General features: G+C 38.0%; 1 protein-coding gene across 4 annotated transcripts in view; it reads right to left on the bottom strand.

Moving 5' to 3' along the window:
* Window positions 1–12585: 12585 nt before the first annotated feature.
* The window catches only part of CWC27 (CWC27 spliceosome associated cyclophilin), a 322938-nt gene continuing 312353 nt past the window's right edge, over window positions 12586–23170 (bottom strand). For all 4 annotated transcript variants that reach the window (XM_072605063.1, XM_072605062.1, XM_072605064.1 and 1 more), the window contains one exon: window positions 12586–13146. In XM_072605063.1, the coding sequence (XP_072461164.1) occupies window positions 12984–13146 (163 nt within the window). In that variant the 3' untranslated portion in view covers window positions 12586–12983. The remainder of the gene's footprint in view (window positions 13147–23170) is intronic.

Here is a 23170-nt window from a genome sequence, read left to right as displayed (position 1 = left end):
TCATTTGACCCTTACAACAACCCTGGAGCATAGATGCTATTATTCTCATTTTACAGATGAGGGAACTGAGGTCAACAGAGGTGAAGTGTCCTGCCCAAGGTCCCAGAGCTAGTAAGTATCTGAGGATACATTTGAATTCAGGTCTTCTTGACTACAAGCCCTAGTGTTCTATCTACTGCACAACTTTAAAAAGGTGATTTCAAACTCACAAGTTAGTCAGAACTGAAAACAAAAGCAAAACTGAAGAGAAGTAAAGAGAACAGATAATCTCCTTAAGGGACAATGTTGGTTGTTGTCTTTTGTTTTTGAAGAAGACCAAAATGACATCACCATGATTAAGTGAAGTTTCAGTGTGTCCTACTATGGCTGATCAGACCAACACTAGCTTGGTATGCTCTGCCACAGGCTGGGCACAGATATTATCATGAATATTTGGAGTGGATACTACAAATTTGCACATCTTATGTTTCCTTTGTGCTGTTTCAATTCTGCTTTGCTCATAGAGCACAGCACCTTTCCTGATTCGGGCATGCCATGCTGAGCGGTCCTGTGCCAGTGTCTCCCATGTCGCACAATCAAATCCAAAGTTCTTTAGAGAGACTTTGAGAGTGTCCTTGTATCGCTTCTTCCGACCACCATGTGATCACCTGCCCCATGTAAGTCCTCCACAAAATAGTCTTTTTGGTAAGCATACACTTTGCATTCGAGCAATGTGGACAGTACATCGGAGTTGTGCTCTCTGAAGCATAATTTGAATGCTTGGCAGTTCAGCTTGAGCAAAGACTTATCTTTGCTTATCCTGTCAGGTGATCCTCAGAATCTTCCCAAGACAGTTCAAATGCAAACAATTCAGTTTCCTAGCATGGCGCTGGTAGACTGTCCATGTTTCACAGGCATAAAACAATGAGGTCAGCACAACGGCTCTGTAAACTTCCAGTTTGGTAGTCAGTCTAATACCTCTTCTCTCCCAAACTTTTCATAGGAGCCTCCCAAACATGGAGCTAGCTCTGGCAATGCATGCATCAACTTCATTGTCAACATGTACACCCCTGGAAAGTACACTACCAAGGTAAGTGAACTTATCCACAGCATTCAAAACTTCTCCATTTGTTGTAATTGATGGTTCCATGTATGGACAGTGTGGTGGACAGTTAGCATAGGCAGCAAAGAATTGATCCATACCTTATTGCATCTCAGCTTTAGAGGCTGCACTGAGTGTACAATCATCTGCAAACAGAAAATCATGTACAAACATTACCTCCACTTTGGTCTTGGCTTGTAGCCTTTTCATATTGAAGAACTTACCATCAGTATGGTAGTTGACCTTGATGCTGTGTTCATCCTCATTGAAAGTAGTCACTTAATAAATGTTTATTGACTGAGTGGCCAAGAAATGAGCTTACAGTTAGGGTGGGAGAAAGATGAGGAATCAGTATAGGAGAAGCATCAGCGAAAGAGGTAGAAGACCCAGCATTCAATTCAATCTAACACATATTTATTAAGCTCCTACTGTAGGCACATTGTGCAAGGTGACAGGGGAACAACAAAGATCATATAAGCCAGGGTCCATGATTCCATGGAGCTTATAGTCTAGTTGGGGGATATAATACAAAGGTCATCATCAGTATCATCATCATCATCATCATCATCATCATCATCATCATCATCATCATCATCATCAGTATTAGAGAGGTACAAAACAAAATACTATGTAAAGTCTGAGGAAGAAGGCCATCAATCACTAAACTCACACTCCAAGAAGGCTTAATGAAGCAAGTGACATCTGAGTCTGGCTTTAAAGGATGAGCTGGGATTCAACAGAGGAAAGGGAGGTGGAGGAGAGGATAGAACATTCCAAGCACATAAGACCATAGTAAAGCAATAAAATTAATTTTTTGTTTTAATAACTTTTTTGTTATTATTTTATTCTAAACTTGTTATTTCATCAGTATGACGAATTCCTAGGATGAAAGGTCCTTCCCTTGTTGGAGCTCAGTAATTTGCCTATAATTTATAGTCAAAGACTTGCTCTTAGTACTTGGGAGAGTTATTTGACTTGCCCATGTTTACACAGCTAATGTGTGTCAGGTCAAGACTTATAGTATTAATTATTATGATAAATTCTTATTAAATGATAATTGCTAAATAACATACAATTATCTTCTCTATATTATTAATACATTAATACAATTTTAATAATAGCTTATATTTCTATGCTGCCTTCAAAGTGCTTTACCCAAAATACTCCTGTGTGATAAGTAGATGAAGTATGATTATTCTCATTTTGCAAATGAGGAAACTGAGGCCCAGAGTGATAGAGTGATTTGCAAAAGATCATATAGATAGTCAGTAAGACTCCTGAGTCCAAGTTTGGCATTCTTTTCACCACACCACACTTGGTCCTCAAAGACTGGATTTGTCAAATCTTAATAAATGAAGGGGAAGTCAATAGAACATGTTTGGTTACTATATCCTAAATTCATTCTTTACTCATGTCAATGTTCTTATTGATCTAGGAGTGCGAAAGTTAAAATTCTAATTTAGATCCTTATTCTGTTTCAACCTGCAAAAAAAAGAGGTTATTCAAACATTTTGAAAAATCAAGTTCCCTCTTGTTCCCTTTCTCTCTCTTTTTCTCTGAATACTGTCCCTTAGACCAACACTTGTGCCATTTCCTGGCATTGTTGTAGCATCTAGAGGCTGCTTAATGGGGCAGACTTGCCATTTCTGTTTATATTTTCAGTCTGACAATATTTTGTTACATTGTTAAAACATGGGTTAAAATCCGACCTTAGACAAAAGCTGTGTGACCATGGGCAAGTCACTTAACCCTGTTTGCCTCACTTTCCTATCTGCAAAATGAGCTGGAGAGTAAACTACTCCAGCATCTTTGCCAAAAAACTCAAAATGGGGTCGCAAAGAGTCAAACATTACTGAAACAACGGAACAACAATAACATAACTAAACCTGGTCATCTTTTTCTCATCCTTGGAGAAAAGACATTTTAGAAAGAGCTGATTTTAGGGGAATGGATGCACAATGCTGAGTGGGACTAGGCATGAGGGGGTGAGATTCCTCATAATTTCTTCTTTGGATGTAGGTGCCTAAGAATTCATACATATAGAATAGTCAAATTTCTCAGGAATTTTTCACTTATATACTTTTTGAACAACCAGGTTACTATCTATGTGCTTCAGGAGACATTGTTTCCCAGATGATAGATATATGAAGGGGCTATCCAGACACCTGGAGGAATCCACCCATTGTTTTGGAGAACTCAGCTCTTTTTCCATCTGATAAAAGCATGACTCACTAACCCTACAGCACTGGAGAGAATTATAAATGATCATTAATAACCTTTCCTTACTAGGTAAACATTGTTTTCAGGATGGGCTGAAGCAGCCAAATGGAAATTTATCATAGACAGATGGCTTTTCTTTTTATCATTCAACTCATTCCTCTTCCTCCACCCCCACCTAGAAAGACAGGTGTGCCTAACATTGTGCCACCTTGAAAAAGCTGTTGAGTGAATCAGTTTTGTGCAATCCAACCCTATTTTAGATGCATTGGTGGAGCTCATTACTTAAAGGTGCTCTGAGGCATAAAGGGAAGACCCTTTTGTAAAGAGGATACAGTTTGCTCACTGATCAGTTTTGAAAATCCCAATTTTAGTCCTCAGAGGCTCTCAGCAGTCACAGATACAGCTTCTCAATTAGGGGGCCAAATTATAAGATGTGTGAGAGGGATTAGCTCCTGATAGGGGTTCCCTTAATGACACAATTAGGACAACTGAAAGGATTTCTGGAGAGGGGATTTAGCTACATGAATTTATATGGTCATAAGATCATGGATTTATAGAACTGGAAGAACCTTAGCGACTATGGAGTCCAACTCCCTCATTTTATAGGTGAGGAAACTGATGAGGATTTTTAACATATATTTATATATATTTTATCAATCCTCACAAAATCCTGGCGAGATTGTAACAGATTAGTATCCACAGTATACAGATGTGAAAATAGACTCAGAGAGGCTTGACTAGTTGGTAGCAGTATTCAAACCCAGGTCTAGAGTGACACCAAGTCCAGCATTCTTTTTCTCTAATGCCATGTTACCTGTATAAGAAAAACCTAGCTGATTATCACTACAGTGAAATCTGTGATTATTCCAAATAGGTATAAAGTTTTAAGAAACATTTTATTTTGTTAGTTAACCAGATTTCATGACAAAACAGATATAGTTTAAACTAGTGATGCCAAACTCAAATATGGATCTCTACGTACTTTAAAAAACTACGTATTAATATTATCTATGCTTTATTGTATTATTATTTTTTTGGTTGAATATTTCTCCATTATATTTTCATCTGGTTCAGGCTACATTCAGCAATGTTTTTGATACCTCTGCTTTAAATTTCCAAGGAAATACCTCACATCAAGGGCTCAATGGATTTCTATAACTCCTCAATGTGGCATTTAAAGTCTGCCACAATTTGGCTTCATTCTACCTTGCCAGCCTTATTTACTATTATTTGTTACTTACATATTTCCCATTCCAACCAGAATGGAATACTAGCTACTTCTCAACCTGGACACTCCATACCTTCTGCCTCTCTGTGCATTTTCCAGGTCATCTGAAATCTTCTCCCTCCTCATCTCTGCTTCTCAGAATTTTTCTTTTTCTTCAAGATACAGTTAGGTGTCATTTCCCACATGAAATTTCCCTTACTCTCTTAGTTCTCTCTTTTCCTCAAGTGACTTTATATTTAATGATTTGGGTACAAGTTATAGTCTCCAATAGAATGTAAACTCCTTTAGGGTAGGGGCTGGTTTCTTTTTGTCTTCTGTATCCCTTGTACCCCAACAGTATCTTGCACACGGTAGATTTTTAATAAATGTCAAGTTGAAAGGAAGTTTCCCTAATCCTCTAAGCCCAGAGGGATGTTAGACTTCACTTTCCTTCACCACCATATTTACTGTGATACCTGGTTCTTGCTTTGCTTTAATATTGCTTTGACCTGCCCTTTCTCAGTTATTTCCAATTATCTTCACACCTAGGCTATGATCATAGTCCCTCTTTTGCTTAGAGCTTTGCATTCCAGTATAACCATTGTACTACTTTTTTTTACTTGATGCATGTATGGACCAGATGTTGCACACCCTCCCTGACTGAAGTACCTATGTGTACCCATCTAAAGAATATACTACTCTATGTATCCCTGCCCCAGTGCCCTCTCCTTCCCCTACCTCCACCCCAATTAGTAACCTTGACCCCTTTGAATAGCTTTCCTGGTCTCTTGTTCATTTAGGAACAAATTGTGTTGTTCATTTTCCAACTTATCTATTACAGGACAGATTCTCAGTCTTCTGTAGACTCACTAGATACCTTCTCAGACCACTTGTCATAGAAATGGATTCCAGCCCCTCCTGTTATTTTGCAGCTCAGAGCTCCTGGCTGATTCACTTCCACAGGCATTTATTAAGCTACTATACTAAACAGGTGCTTGTTGGATGAATGGATGATTTTGTGCCACACACTGTTAGACGTTAGGGATACAAACACAAAAATGAAATATTTCTGTCATCACAGAGATTACATTAATATTTAAGGTGGTGGTGGTAGTGGTACAGCATGTATTAAGTTAAGTTAGTATAGTACAGGAAGTTAAGTATAGTACAGGAAAAAGTGAAGAGAGAATACTCGTGTGTGTGTGTGTGGGGGGGTGGGTGTGGGTGGGTGTGGGTGGGCTGAGGGAAGGCTTCTTGTAGGAGGTAAAAGACAAGATTCTGAGCAGTGTTGACAGGAAGGGTTGTATTCCAGGCAAGGGCAATAGCTTCTTCAAATGCCCAGAGGTGGGAGATGGAAATGGAGTATTGAGTCAAATAGAGTTTTTTGAGTTCACTTAAACTTGCTTGTTCCCTTGAATTCTACTTTTTACTTGGGTGCAGAGGGTATAGAGTGAAACCTTTATGAATTCAGGGTACTGAACCTAAAAATAACATTAGTGAAGATGAGGGAGAAAAGGGAGAGATGCTGCGTTGGAAATGAGAAGTTATAATAAAAACCATAATTAAAAAATTTATTTATTTATAACATATAGTAGATTGTAATATATATTATTTATATATATTTACATAAATATAAAACATTATAATAAAAAGTGACTGAGGCTTATGAGGATGAAAGAAGAGTGGGGATGAGAGGAAGAAAGGGGAAGATGGAAGAGAGACAAGGAAAGGAGAAGAAGTGTAGAGGAAGGAGGATAAAGAGATGCATTTGTGAAAAACAGAGTGTAAGCTGAAGAAGAGAAATAGTCACAAATGTAAAAAAATCAGTCTTACCCAACTATCCCTTTGGTCTCTGAGGATTCTTTACCATTGGTTGGACCCTTGCCTATCCTGTAACTCCTCCCCAGGGTTTTGTTCTTACTTTCCCTCCTGGGAACAGTCAGAGGGAGGGGTATTCCTCTTTATCCAAGGCTTCATCTAAAACCATCAGGTGCATATCCACTCACTGATGCTTTTCCTTAGTCAACAGGTCCAAAAGTGGCTCAGTCTTTCTATACTATACTATCCTATGTGAAATTGCAGGGATAATTTTCCTAAGTATAATTTTGATTATGTCTCTATTAGAATGGCCTCTTGCAAGAGAACTGGGTTCATTACCATGTGCTTCAAGGTCTGCCCAAACCCCCACCCCCCTACATTGTCTACTCCATCTATTTCCCTTCCCAGCTGGATATTGCTCTAGTCAATCACACCTACTCAAACTATGTCTACATGATGCTGTGGCATCTGGTCAATTCAGTCAAATATTCAGTTAATCATCGAGATGTGTTGTCTACATGAGGCCAAACATCTGGATTGGCTGAATATTTTACTACACTAAATTTAAGAAAAAAGACTTAATCGACCAGATGTTTTGGCATTGTGTAGACACAGCTTTACTATCTTCCGCATATGACTTCATAGCTTGTCTTGATGCATAGTATTCTCCCCACCTGGAGAAGCCTCCCTCTTCCTTTTTTCATACCATGACCCTCCTTCTCTTTTGCTTTCTGTTCAGAATTTCCCGATCCTAGACAAACACTACTGGGTTCTGATCTACTGCTTTGGCACTCACTCAACTTTATTCTTGTAATTATTTACAGCTTTACTATTTTTATACTTTTGAAAGAGACTCTTTTTATGTTTCCATACTTTTCCCTCATGCACTGTGACTATATGTCCCTAGAGGGCAGGGATTAGATGCTATTATAGTACTAACAACTGCAGTGCTTTGCTTCTATTTACTTCACCTGACCCTTCAAAGGTAAGTGCATGTTCACGGAACAACTTGGGTAGCTGAATGAGGTATGACAGATACCACTTGTGACTCCCTGAGCTGCTAGTGTTGGGTGGGGTGGGGAGAATAAGTATTGGCAAGAAGATTGAATTGAGCTATGCAAATAGTTAACTTCCTGGTCCTCCATACATTTTGACCTCTTGATCTTTTGGCCATGAATATATGCTTCTCGCTTCTCACAGTTTGGTCCGAGGATCTCAGGGCATTGTGGATACTCAGGTGCTAAACCACCCTGGATTTTCAGTTCTCATCTGAGGTTGATTCTGCCTGCTTGGCACCAGGCAAGGATTACATTTTCCTTGCCTAGAGACTTGCCAATCACTACTGGTTCTTCTTCTGGCAGGGGGTGACAGGTAGGATAGATATTATTATTCCCATTTGGCAGAATATAAAATTAAAGTGAAGAGATTAAACTGAAGTACAGAGAAAAGGAAGGGTAGTTCTCAGGAGAACACTGTACACAGTAACAGTCACAGTGTAGGATGAGTGACTTTGATAGACTTAACCCTTCACAGCAATGCAAGGACCTAAAACAATTCCAAAGGACTCAGATGAAAAATGCCATCCACATTCAGAGAAATAACTATGGAGTCTGAATGCAGAGCAAAGCAGACTATTTTCTTTTTGCTGTTGTTTTGTTTTTTTCTTTCTTGTGGCTCCTCCCATTCATTCTAATTCTTCCATACAACATGACTAATGTGAAAATTTTTTAATAGGAATGTATATGTAGAACCTATATAAGATTGCATGCCATCTTGGGGAAGGGAGAGGGGGAAAAATTTTAAAACTTATGGAAACAAATGTTGAAAACTAAAAATAAATAACCTAAAAAAAGTACATGGGTTCTAGTCCTGTCTTTCAAAATCATTTGCTATGTGACTCAGAAATTGCTTAATCCTCTCTGGGCCTCAGTTTCTTCACTGCAACTATTCTATGACTTAGTCTTCAAAAGTTGCTATGGCTGAAATATTTACCAACCTGTAGTCAAACTACTGATGAAACTTTTTAATATAGGTAGGCAGGTCTTCAGATGAAAAGTATATATGTCCATTACCAGGACCACATTCAAAGTCCTTCCAGCTTGGCAGGACTTATCAGAACTTTGGAAGAGGGCCAATGACATCATGGAGTAATGTCTTGACTTACATGTGAATTGGCTTTAAGTGAGGCAGAGTTACATGTACAAAGTAGTCAGCCTCACTCTTTCTTTCACAGTCCCTCAAGTCCAAGATGACTGAGGATGGCCCAGGGATGCAGTGAATGACCTTGTTGTTTTTCGTGTTTGACTCTAAGCACTCCAACAGTGTCTGCTTCAGCCACCTTCATGACGTTGGAACAAATTGTCCTCACCTGCCCATTCCACAAGGGCAAGTCTTTACATGCTTGGGGTAGACACTTCCCTAACTCACTGATGGGTTTGTGGCCTGTTGGTTATCTCTCACATCCATCCCCTTTCCTCCACTACACAAAGCTAGCCTCAAAGTTTAGGAATACATCTCCCTTTACTGCAATAGCCTCCAATTTGTCTTACCTACCTAGTCCTTCTCTGCTCCAATCCATCCTCTATGCCACTGCCATACTGATTTTCCTGAAATGCAGGTATTACCATTTCATTCACTTTTTCCTTAAACTCCAGTGGCTCTCCATTACTTCAAGTAGTGGGTATTATATATTTTTTTAAACTGAAGCCTTTGGCAGTCTGGTGAAGCCTATGGAGACTTCTAGAACAATATTTTTAAATGCATAAAATAAAATATATAGGATAACAAAGGAAACCGTTATCAAGACATAAAATAAAGTTAACAGGACCCCAGAAGTCTTCCAAGATGAAATATAAACTGCTCTGTTTGGCATTTAAAGTCTTTCACATAGTCTACCATGCGAATTTTATTGGTCCCTCTAAATATGTTAGGGTCTAGCCAACCTGAGCTTCTTACTGTGCTTCATACAAGACATTCCACCTCCAGTCTCCACACTTTTGTACTACCTTTACGTCATGCCTGGAATGCACTTTCCCCCTCCCCTTCCCACCTCTCCTTTTTAGACTCCTTAGCTTCTTTCAGGGCTCTCAGGTCAAGGGTTGTCTTCTACGTGAAACCTTTCGTTATATCCTTTGGTTGCTAGTTCCTTGCCCCACAAATGATCTCTTAAACTACTTTGTAATTACATAATACAGGTGTGTATATATTTACATACATATACACATGCATGTATACACACATGCACACACATATCCATATATATGTGTATATATGTATGTATATACAAAGGTTGTTTCCACTAGCTAGATTGTCAATTACTTGAAGGCAAGGAGTACCTCACTTTTGTCTCTGTGTCCCTGGCACTGAATACAGTTCTTTGTACAAGTTAGGCACTCAAGAAATGCTTGTTGTCAACTGCAGGGCATAAATATATAAAATGAAAGATCCCAATGTTCCTGATCCAACTACTTTCCCAACAACTAGACAGAACACTAGTAGACATAGACAAAAAACCTATCATTTTTTAGACTGCTTATATATTAATTTTAATTCAGTTCAATAATTTAGTATTAAAATAAACATTTACTCACTATATAGCAAGAGTTTTTCAAATAAAAATATCTCTTGATTTACATTTTGAGTACTTAACAACAAAACAAGCAACCTTATTAACTGTGAAAAAAGTATGGTGACTTTTGGTAAAGATTCTCAATCCTAAGATTATTCTAGACATTAGCAAAAGACCAGAAGGTTACATGGGATGTTTGAAAGGACTATTGCTCATCAAGTAGTGAAAATGAGCCAATCCATTTCTGCAAAGATGTAGGGGACCATCATTTGGCTGTCGTCAAGAAGGTGGCTTTCAAAAAGATGTTTCTGTGGATCAGGTAAAATGAGTTAATACCATGATCTAATCTAAAAGGAAAAAAAAGTTAAAGGAATAATATCGAGCAGATGTGGAAGAGAGAGACCAGACTGCTGTCTGCATTTAATTACCTAGAGAGAAGATTGTCTTCCAGTCTTCTCTCCAGGTAAGAATCTCTTTCTCTCGTCGTCTTTCTTTGCTCAGATATATTCTGTACTTGGTTATTTAAAGGCAGTCACCAAAGGAAATGGAATTATTTTTGTATGCCGCTTTTCCCTGTGAGGTCTAGTTGCATCTTGCAGCACGGATCTATGATGAATTATAGCAAAAAGAAAAAGCAGAAACAAACTGATGAGCCAAAGAGCTAAGGAGAATGAAATCAACAGAGGATTGGATATGCTGAACTGGCTACAAAAATGCATACAGGTTGTTGCTGGGAGTTAGTCCAAGTCATCCCTAAAATACGAGAAGACTTAAGAATAATTATATATAACAAATATGTAGCAAGGTGATTTATCTCCTGAGGTATGTGATGCTGGCAAAAGGGTAAGTTCTCCAAAATTTTTTCACATGTTGATGGCATACATCTTTAGTGCCGACAAAGCATTATGAATAAGCAGTCATAATAGTTATAAAATTGAGCTATGAATGTCTTACAAGTAAACTTTAGGATTCATTAATTAAGGAAAAAATTGTGATTACAAGTACATTTATTTTAAAAAATGAAATGTTAAGAATGCAAAGTAAACAGATAAACAACATTAGAATATGACAATTCCAAATATTCTCTGGAATGTTTTCCAGAGTATGATAAAGTGCTGAGGACTGAAATCAATATCTAGACAATCTTTGTGGAACTTTCTTACAGTTCACACATACAAACTGTCATGGACTTAACTTTGTCTCAACACTTTTTTGGTGATCCCAACAAGCACTTACTAGAAAGTATTTCTTAAAAATTTAAGTTGCTTCAGGTCTTCTTTTCATTAAAGCAGCTAAAAAAAGGACTCAAGGAGATGGAGTATGTGCTCAAGAGAGGAAAAGTATCCCCTGCTTTCTAGTAAGCAGAAATGGCACCAGCAGATAAAGTCAGGCAGGCAGGGGAACAGATTCAAAGAATAGAAACCACAGACTTGATTTTTATGAATGACAGTGTTTGAGAATGTGACACCTCTTAACTTCTCCACACCCTTGACGTAGAGATGCTTCAACCCAGACAAGAACAGCAACAAGTTTCTACAGGACCTCACTTCACACCTCCGTTTTCTTTCTCATTATCTCAGAGATTACAAAGCACATTTCAGCAGCATTTTGCATTCATCTGACCTTTGCCACAGAGACCACATTAATACAGTGAGACAGGTTTATGTACCTCACACATCAGGCCCTATCAGGAAACTTGGTCGTGGCAGCTGGATAAGGACATCATACCTTACTGAACTTGTTCTAAAAACAATAGCAGTCATACCACTCATCTTCTTGCACTTTGGAATAACCTTGACCCATGGGAGGGTCATTTTTAGACGCAGCAGAGTATGTCACTTTAGGTGTAGTCTGCAGGACATGATAATGGGCTGTGTGGCATGCCATTAATTTTGTGTTCTTAGAAATTCTAGCTAGAATTCCAAACACTTATTCAGAAAGGAAAAAAGCAAGGTATGGTGCTTAACTTAGTTGCTTTCAGCAAGCAGAATGATGGTTTAACTGCCAGAAAAAAAAAAACCAACCAAAAAAACCCCCAAACCTTACTAGTCTTCTCCTGTGTTCTCAAGAACATCAAGTATACTATAGACTTTCAAGTAATATAATCAGAAGAAGCTTTTTAGTCTGGTACTACAGAACAAAAGCCTCTGAACCAAAAGGAAAAACAAAGAAAAATAAACTTTAAGTAAATATAAAATTAGTTTTACTTATGAAATTCAAGGAAGAATTTCCTAATATAATAATTCTCATTTTTCTCCTTGAAATTGCTTTTTAAAATAATCTACAATGTTCTAATTGTTGTGTTTTGTTTTGTTTTTTGAGGTCACTGCTCCCATTCAAACTTGAGGCTTAGAAGGTGTTCTAAAGAAAACTCATTGTGGTCTAAATATGCTGCTCCTATCTTACATCCAAGGATTTTTACAGTTTGCACAGTGAAAGGAATTTAACCCCAGCTTCAAGTGAAGTTTTTAACACAGTTTTGACAGAACTGGAATCAATTGATCACCCAGTCATTGCTGACCTTCTCAAACTGCACATCTGTTTTCTAGGGTTTAAGACATAGCTACTGAATCTCATTGGTGCAGTAATGCTCTCACATGTATGTGCTGAACTAAACCCAAATATCGTTACATTCAATCATCTCATTATCATTAAACAGCTCGCAAAAATCAGCATAGGCAGCAACAGACATTCAGGAAGACTTTCTTTGCATTTTATTTCTGTGGGTATCTCTTAAGCAACTTTTAACTTTTGGGGTTGAAAAGACAAAATTAGGTAACTAGCTACACCGTGCAAGTGGTTACATGCAGACAGCAATAAAAACTATTTTAATTCAGAATCAGTCATACAAAATGCTAAGTTAGAAAAAACATCATGGAAAACTTGGACTACTCAGTTATCATCCAAATCATTTACTTACTTCATTGCGCAATTCATAAAAAAGATAATTGTGTCTTTTCAAAACCAGATAACAGGTTCATAAAATACTTTTCACACCCTTGAGTGATGCTTTCAGGAACAATGGCTTTTTATAAGGCCATATAGACTGCCATCACTTTTCCAGTGAGTTTTGGTGAGCAACACTGTCTTTATCTTCTTTCTTTTTTCTCCCGCATGATCTTCTTGCTTTCTTCTCTTCTTCTCTTATTTACCGGATTCCGGGGATCATAGATTTCAAAAGTGTCTTCATCCTGCATGCTTGCATCTTTCACCTTTCTGCTTTTGTCCTCAAACTGAAGCACATGGGACATCCTACAGAGAAAAAGAGAGAGAGAGAGAGAGAGAGAGAGAGAGAGAAGGAGAGAGGGAGAGAGAGGGAGAGAGAGGGAAAGAGAGAGAAGGAGAGAGAGGGAGGGAGGGGGAAAGAGGAGGAGAGAGACAGACAGACAGACAGAGAGACAGAGGGACACACAGAGAGAGATGGTTCAATGATTTTGGCATGACAGAATTGAAGTCTGAAATTCTATACTACACTATCCTTGGCATAACACACTGCAACTATACTGGCACAGAACACAAAGATGGGCTTATTGTTTACTGGTGCTTTATACCACATGGCAACTGACTTTTCTGAAAACACTTAAATTTAAAAAATATGTCTAGAGCTTGTCCCCCTGGTTTTTATTTCTAGCAGTGACCCCCTTTGCCTTATTTTTCATTTGAGGCACCTTCCTTGATGGAAAAATAAAACAAAACAAACCCCACCCCCCCCCCCCCGATCCTGGAAATGAAACCATCCACTACCCTGTTTTGAGAACTTCCTTTAAAGGCTGCATTCAAGCAGGCACATGTAGACTGTCCACATCAGGGCCTTCTTTTTCAATAGTTAATTGGATCAGAGGTAGGGAATGCACTATAAAAATTCAAAACTGATGCCCAAATTTAAGAACTGGGCAACACTGGCTTTATGATGACTTCCTTTTAAGGGGAAATGGATTTTTCTCATGTGAAAGGAGACTAATTTATGTTCTGGCAATGTTTTCTGGGATGATTTCCTTTTCTTAGCATCAATTAAAGCAAAATCAAGATCCTGATATTTTTCTACTTTATCAAATTCTAACTGGCTTAAGGCATCAACACATGCTTGAATTAGAAATAGTTATAAACTGGCTATACTTAGCAGGAGGAAAGTCTGAAAGGATCCAGCTAGCTCCCTTTAGGAAGTGTCAGTGCTCTGGGAATAACAGGAAAGCAGTCAAAGGACCAAAAAAGATATAGACTAAGTCTCCCCTATTTTGAGTAAGCTGGAAATGTGGTGACCACTGCTATTAGGTAGATCCCACCGCTGACTGGCACAGAGGCTTTGGTCATTTTGTTTCTGACCTAGTTAAGTTCATTCCTTTGTAGACAGTGTGGTTGCCCCAGAGGGCTCATCAAATTGATACCAGATAGTGCAGACACCTGCCTGATCAGCCCAGAACAGCTCAGAATTCCTGTGCTTAAGAGATTAGCCTCTTTTGGAGCAGGAATTATAGGTGTAAGCCACCACACCTGGCCCAAGGGACCAAATTTAAGGGCAGTAAAATAAGCATTACCAAATGTAGAACTTTTAAGATGTTTTCATTGGTTACTGAAATGATTGGTTACCTATGCTTTTACATGACACAAGAAATTGGGATAGAGGTGCTCTAAGCTTGTATTTTCAAAACTGCCTGTAAGATTACTACACTCATCACTCGCTTTGTGACTTTTCAGACAGAGCCTGTATTATATATTATACTGTATTACATATTAATCCCACCTCCCAAATTATTATATTATACTGTATTATATATTGATTCACCTCTCAAAAAAAGAGATCGTTGAGGCTGTTATAGTACTGCTGACCCTATGGAAAACAATTTTGTTTGGAAATAACCATAATGCTTATTATGTTTTGACATCCTAGCCACCACCACCTCCAATAAATATTGACCCACTACCAGTGACGGACAGATAAACTCAAGAGCTCCAGGAATAGTGCACCTCCTCTACCTCCCCCACCCCCAACCATCAGTCCTACTTTTAGCCCTGCTGCCATAGCCATTGTCCAAGGGAGCAACCCTTGTGGAGATTTAATTCAATTCAATACACATTTACTAAGTGCCTACTATGAGGCCTGGAAACCACATCTACAGATAACACAGCCCCCATCTCCCCAGAAGCCACATTGCTGAAAGAATGGAATAGAAGTTCTTATCACAATGTTTCGTGATATTGTCAAAGGGCTCAATGTCAGAAATAGACATGGTTTTATTGATGGAAATGGCATCAAAGAAGATGCATTAGCATTTGCTTTGTCAGCGTGCCCTAAGAACCATAGGACCTTTGGATCTAGCACGCAGCTGACACCACTTATATGCTGGTTCCCACATCAGAATGTGAGTTCTTCGAGAGTAGTCATTCTTCTTGCTTTTTCATTTGTATTTTCAGTGCTTTGTACATGATAAGCAATGAACAGCTGTTTTCACTCATTCATTCATGGTTGAGATTTATTTGTTTTTCAGATTCATTTATTTGTGAGGGTGCTGGCTTCCTGCAAGTCATTGCTCTGCATTTCCCATGCCTTGTATTTGCTTCTCAGTACATTCAAGTAGATCAAGGATCTTCGCTGATGTGTATGTATACTCTAATGATGGACTCTCAGTCCATCTATGCTTGCTGAACAAGCAAGCAACTTTTGTCCATGTTTTACCATGAAACAATTTCTCAGAAATTCTTGGTAAATGTACCATCCTTTTGGTATGAAAGTACTGGATGGCCAGTACTTCATAAGTGGTCCTCCAACCCTGACCTAAGATATAAATCTTGACTGCAAAGGCCCTAAAGGCTCAGGAAAGGTTAGGTCTACTTTGATAATGATAAATCTTCTAAGCATCCCTGAGGACACCACACCAAAGGAATCTGTGCCAAAGCCAAGGTTGAGGAGAAGACCTTGATTAAGGGTCATGATAAGCTTTACACTGACATGGGCAAGTAAAATCTGAGTCAGATTTGAAGGTATGAGATAAAAGAAATGAAGACAAAACCCTGCCTGGCCTTCTGGAGTCCCCATAAATTCAAGGTAAACTTTTCTCCCAGGGTGTGGCTACATATAAGGCCTTGAGACACTCCTTAATACATCATGGAGGTCTTCTGTCAGCACACCTCCTTTTGAGGCAGATCCTGACTGTTACTTTCCATCTGCCCTGGGGTCCTGTCTTGGATCTACTGCTTGAGCTTCCTGGATTGTGACAAAAAATTCAATGATGCCTTTGCCTGTCTTTCCAGTCAATCAGTCTCAGTTCTCATCTGTGAACTTTCCTGCATCCTATTGTTTAGCTAACTCCTCTATGTCCTCCTCCTTCCCCTCCTCCACCCAAGCCCAGTGAAGATCTTTGGCCCTTGACCTGGTCTTGTCTTGACCTTGGCTGACTCAGATTCTCTTGGTATCAACTTCCACTTTACCTAACTAAACTCCTATTCAAATCCCTCTCTTGAACTCAGTCACAGTTCCCACATCCTGGTTCTCCACTTTGGCCACACTTCCACATGATAAATCAACATTACTTCCCTGACTCAGCTTGCCCTGTGATTTGGTAGGCAAGTTCCAGAGTAAGCTCCTGTGTTTAGCCTAGGTAAATCCAGCCCTTTCTGGGCAGAATCATGCCTACAAAAGTAGAAAGGGTGCATGGGGGTGGGGTAAGAAGAGGGGGTATCCTCTAATGAATGCTTAACACATTTTATAAAAATATCTGCCATAGCTCCTCTGTAATCATTTCTTTTTTTTAAAATAAGATTTTATTTGTTTTCAGTGTTCCACAATCACTATTATACAACCTAGATTTTTTCTTTCTCTCCCTTCCCCTCCCTACCCCCCACCTCCCCACTCCCTTCTCGAGATGGCATACAATTTTATATAGGTTCTACACATACATTCCTATTAAATACATTTTCATGCTGTGTAGAAGAATTAAAATGAATGGGAGAAGTCATATAACAAACCAAAATGTAATACAAAAGAAAATGATCTACTACAATATGCGATTGAATTCTATAGTTCTTTCTCTGGATGTGGAAGGCATTTTGCCTTAAAATAACATTGGGAATTTTTTAAGTCCTTGCATTGCAATGAAGTTCCAAGTCTACCAGAAAAAGCTCTCCCACACTGTGGTTCTTGCTGTGCACAAAGTTCTCCTGGTTCTGCTCCTTTTGCTCAGCATCAGATCATATAAGTCTTTCCAGGCCTCTCTGAAGTCTTCCTGCTCATTTCTTATAGTACAATAGTATTCCATTACATTCATATACTATAACTTATTCAGTCACTCCCCAATTGATGGACATCCCCTTGATTTCCAGTTTTTGGCCACCACAAAAAGTGCTGCTATAAATATTTTTGTACATGTGGGACACTTTCCCATTTTTATGGTCTCTTGGGGATACAGCCCTACAAGCAGTATTGCTGGGTCAAAGGGTATGCACCTTTTTTTAGCCCTTTGGGAATATTTCCAAATTGCTGTCCAGAAAGGTTGGATCAGCTCACATCTCCACCAACAATGAATTAGTGTTCCAACTCTCCCACATCTTCTCCAACATTTATCATCTTCCTGTTCTGTCATGTTAGCCACTCTGATAGGTGTGATGTGGTACCTCAGAATTGTTTTGATTTGCATCTCTCTAATCAAGAGTGATTTAGAGCATTTTTTATATGACTATAGATATCTTTAATTTCTTCCTCTGAAAACTGCCTGTTCATATCCTTTGACCATTTATTAATTGAGAAAGTCTGCAGTAATTTCACATACACAACAAGATGTTAATGAAAGATTGTGGCAACTTTAGAGAGTGCTTTAGTCATCATGTCACTCTGAAGGAGATAGCTACTATAATCTACCTCTTTAAAAGGTTGCCCAGGATAAAGAAAACCCTTCAATGTTTACCTTCCTCAGTGTCTAAATATAATTTAACTTTTGGGATTAAAGGGAGACAAGTAATATCCTATTAATTTTTAAAATTTTCCCAGTACTTAAAATCTCTCCTCCAATCCCCTCAAAAGAACAAAAAGCTTTACCATAACATTAATTTACACTAGGGAATTGACGTGTTAAAAAATGTTGAGTGTATCAATTAACTGTAAAACAAGACACTCCCTGAAATATGTATGGTACAGTATCTCAAATCTGTTTGATTTGACGATTCCTGAATGACACGAAAAATCTAGAAATGCCAACAGCAGCACAAGGTCCACTTTATATATAGTATAGTATAGTATAGTATAGTATAGTATAGTATAGTATAGTATAGTATAGTATAGTATAGTATAGTATAGTATAGTATAGTATAGTGTAAGATTTATATATAGTATAAGATTTTCTTGTACTACTTGTACTAAATACAACCCCTAAATTAAAGGAGCCTTCTTTTTCAACTGTTTCTTTCATACATGGCTGCACTAAACATGTCCAACATTTTGATTAATAACAAACCTAAGCCCAAAGGAAAGTGGGGCTATCAGCTTACAGACTACTTCAGGTTTAATATCATAATGCTTAGTATGGATGGTTACTCTGCAATAATATTTAATCTTTTCCTTAATAAAAATAAAAGCATAATCAAAATGGCTTCGTGTGTTTATCTTTCAACATGTTTGGGTCACTTCATTTTAAACAGCCAAAACAAAATAGCTCTTGTGATTTCCATCATAATAAACTCCTACTCTGTGAGCCTTTATAAATCACAGAAACAGTGAATTGAAAGCACGCCCACATTTTACAATCTCCTAGGAGAATACACATGCAGACTGGCTAGAGAGAGTTGTTCTCATACATAAAGGTCTGGTAGTTTACAGTCTTATATGTATCAATAACCCAATACTACCCATATGGGGCTTGAAATGGCTGATCTAAAATTTAGTCGAACGATAGCAATTAACCCTTCTGAGACCCAAAAATACAAATCAATCTTTTATACATGAAAATATTAATAAAATATTAATACTTCTAACAGTGAACAGTTCATTTAACATGTGACCTATTTTTTTTACCAAAGATAAAAAAACTTGCATGTATCTTTCAAACTGAGCACAACAAAAATGGGTATCGCAGTGTCAAATGCTCAGAGAAGCAGAGTGGCAGAGAGCAGACAGAACTGGACTCAAGCTCAGGAAGAAATGAGCTCACACAATGCCTCTGGCACATCTCGACTGACTGACTTTGGATAAGTCATTTCATTCTCTGAGTGGTCCAGGCAGCTCTCTAAATCTATAAATTAAAAAGAAGGGGTTGACCAGCACTGAAGAGGGAATTTCTTCACCCTAAAGTTCTATCTAGCAATAACATTAGAGTCCAGACTCTATCCTCTATAATCTTTATATTCTTAACCTTCTACTCGGAAATGAGTATATCATAACACCAAAGAGTCCTTCAGGTTCCCAACAATTCTCCTTGCTAGGTAGCATGAATGATGGAGACTGGAAACTTCAAGATGAGAAATTGACTCATAAGCAAGGCATCACTTCTCCAAGTACTATAAGGTTTTGAATAACCTCATCAAAGAATCTTATCTAATTTCTGAGGTCTTTCACAAGTGTTGTTGACTGGGATAGGAAGATTAGTATTCACGGGAAAGAGTGGACAGGAATACATGTATTACCTTCAAAATATTTCAAGGCTCTTATTTTTCTCCTTTTACTTCCTTGGCTGAGGCTACCTTTATAAGTTGCTGTGGCAGAAAAAAAAATCATCTCTGTGTGGTCATGATGAGCCTATCTAAAAATGTTTTGGCTGTTACTTAGACTCTGAGTCTGTCCTCTGGGTCTGCCTAGCTTGGAAGGACCTGTCAGAATTGGCACCCTATCAGCACAGCCTCTGACTAGCAAAGGTTCCAAGTTGACATAATCACTATGAGGCAATGGAGTGGAGGCATCTTTTAACATTGTAACACTTCAAAAAGAAAGGAGAAAACACCTGACAGAGGAAGACAAGTTGTAAGACTATGGGTTCTTTCTTAGACCTGTTCTATATCAAAACAAATCTCTTTATTAAAAACAATTCTAATGGTAGTACCATTCATTGATATCCTTAGCATTTAGCAGAGTTCCATTCACTCAAAAGACTAACTCAGATTTCACTTTTCTTGGCCCACATTGATCTTGCTTTTCTTGGAATCACTATTGACCTTGTAGCCAGAATCAGCATTGTATGTTTAATTGTTTTCTGCTTTATGTCTTCTAGTTTTTGCCTTTTCCTGATGGTAAGTTTTTTGAAGGCATTTCACTTACTTATCACAGTATTACCCACACAGTGATGAATTTTTTTGCCACTTATAATCTCTGCTAAGGCAATGAAATAAAAGAAATAAGAACTTTGAAATATTTTGAAGGTAATATTTTGAGGACCCACTCTGCACAAACTACTATGTCTCAGACTCTGAGAGGAGGGAGAGGAAGAGCACGGTATAAAAATGACAAGGATCAGTTCCAGATGAAAATGAATTTGTGATCTGGGAAGAGAGATAAAGATAAATATAGAAATCAACATGACTTGAAGTGTGACAGGAACTTAAGAGGAACAAACACCATGAGTTAAGAGGAAACATAATTTTTGACTGCTTAAGGTATGGGAATTGGTAAAGGTTTTCATAGAAAAGGTGGTAGATGAGCTGAGCCAATAGGGAGAGATGTAGAAGAAGGAAATTTAGTACTCAGGGTATTTGAATAGTGTGAGCAACTCAGAAATAGGAAAACATGAGTTCTGGGAATACTGTTGAATTGTGTAAGATCAAGCTAGAAAGGACAACTGAAGTCAGGTTGTGGAGTCTTGAATTTGACGCAGGACAAAGTATTTGGACTTGAGCTGTTAGGCAAAGGAGAGTCACTGCTGGCTGTTACAGCAGAGGGACAGATGTAATCAGAACTGTACCTTAGAAAGGTTAATTTGGCTACTGATTAAATTATTTACTGATTAAATGATTAGTCTTTGTATTCCCTCATGTCAGATGTGGAAGGTATAGAAACCAAAGAAGAAAGTGAAGTACAAAAGTGGAATAGATCAAATGAAAATATGTTTAAATCAGGATACATTTTTTACTTTAGAACTTGTGATACTTTGAAATTGTAGTGTTTTATAATCTCATTGGCTTCAAAAAATATACTCCCACACCCTCTAGCTCCTCAGCCCTAATCTGGTACACTGAGACTTTTACTAGGTCTTTTGCAGGCAGCAACAAGATGAAGGCCTCACAGATCAAAAATGAAATCAGTTCAGGGTGGTGGACAACTTCAACATATGATGATGAGAGGGTGGAACTCAATTTTTATTTTGTTTCTACTTAGTTTACCAAGGAGAATGAACTTCGACTTAGGGAGGAGAAAACTATCATGTTTAATAGGGAGGTAAGACTCAAGATATATGAGGACAATCTATAGTTATTCCCCACAGGTTCAAGTCATCAGACTGGAGATGAAATCTCATCTGAGAACACAGAAAGAACTTGTGGATAAACTGCAGAGTCACTATCACTATTAGTGATCTCTGAAGTCACAGAGAATGGGAGAAGTGCTCAAACTACAGACCAGGGGGTTTGCTTTCCAGATACCGACAGAATCACAAAATATACTATAAAAAATATATATTATACACCCATGTACATATACACTTTCAAATGCTTCACAAACTTCAAGATAATATGTAAATGTTACCTATTATTGTTACTAATTATTAAAGGAATGATTTGTGAGCAATGAGAAAGAATCGACGATCATCATTAGCAAATCAGACTAGAGTGACCACATTTTCCTGCCTATTTCATGTGATTGTAGGTGAGTTGCATACCATTTAAGGTCAGCTTTTCACAAGTGTCTTGGCACACCTATAGAGAAGTACTGTTCTAAGAAACAGATAATCAACCGTTTGGAGATAAACTGTAAAGAAAACTAATATTTTAAATGACTATGATTTAACTTATTTACATATTTGAACTTGGAGGATTAGTATAGTGAATCTTTTAGCCATATTCAGTGATGCAATGCGCTAACAACCAAGATCATTTTCATTTATGTGGGATAGAAAAGTATGACTGAAGCTTCCCACTCCCAAGTTAAAAGTCAATGCCTGCCTTAGAATTTATATGGCTAGGCATTCTCTGAAAAAGTATAGAGATATGATGAAGATGAGTGTTGTAGTGAATGACTGTAATGGAATACTATTGTGCTATAAGAAATGGTAAGCGGGATGCTTTCAGAAAAACCTGAAAAGACTTCAATGAACGGATACAAAGTGAAGTGAGCACAACCAGGAGAACAGTAACAGCAATAGTGTATGATACTCAACTGTGAGCGACTTAGCTATTCGCAGCAATACAATGGTCTAAGACAATTCCAAAATACCCATGGTGAAAAATGCTATTCATCTCAGACAAAGAACTGATGGAGTCTGAGTGCATACTGAAGCTTCCTCTTTTTTTTAACTTTTATTTTTCTTAGTGTTTTTGTTGGGGGTGTGGAGGGGAGTCTGCACTTTCTTTTATGACATAACGAATATGGAAATATATTTTGTATGAGTACACAGGTATAACCTATAACAAATTGCTTGCCTTCTCAGTGAGGGGGGGAAAGGAGAAGGGTGGGAGACAATTTGGAACTCAAAATTTAAAAAATGAATACTTAAATAGTTTTTACATGTAATTGGAAAAAATTAAAAGATTAAATAAGTAAACGTGTATGTGTGCCCATGTGAAGGTGAAGGCTGATGATTACCAGCTCTTGAGAATGTACATTAACATACTTGACCAAATATTTCTCAAATCAATAGGTTATCTTTCTTATCTTAGAAATTATTACATCAGTGGTAAAATTATGGCACAGCAGAAACAGAATCAATAAATCACTGTATCTAAAGTAAAGTAATTAGCAAGATGCTTCTAGTCATTGGATAAAATTAAATTACACTACAAAGGAAGTGTATTAGGAATGCTTGAAAAACTGGTGATGCTCTATGGAGCTTGTATACATATACATACATACATACACACACACACACACACACACACACACACACACACACACTAGCCATTTTAGAATTAAAGATTTCACTAGTGGGTCAGCCTAGAGAGAGTAGCTTCAGTCAAGGGAATTTTGTGGAGGGAGGGGAGAAGAGAAGATAAAAGCGTCTTTCTCTTCCTCTCCTACCACATGGACCAGAGGAGGAGCCTTGTAAACTTTGAGGCCAAAACATTTTGGACTTTGCATGGAACAGCAATAGTTGACAAGATCTGTTTCAGGAGGTAAGAACAAACTAGACACACTGAGGAAAGGCAGCTT

This window comes from Notamacropus eugenii, chromosome 4, assembly GCF_028372415.1.
Source record: "Notamacropus eugenii isolate mMacEug1 chromosome 4, mMacEug1.pri_v2, whole genome shotgun sequence".
Taxonomy (NCBI): Eukaryota; Metazoa; Chordata; class Mammalia; order Diprotodontia; family Macropodidae; genus Notamacropus; species Notamacropus eugenii.
This window is presented reverse-complemented; position numbering and strand designations above follow the sequence as displayed.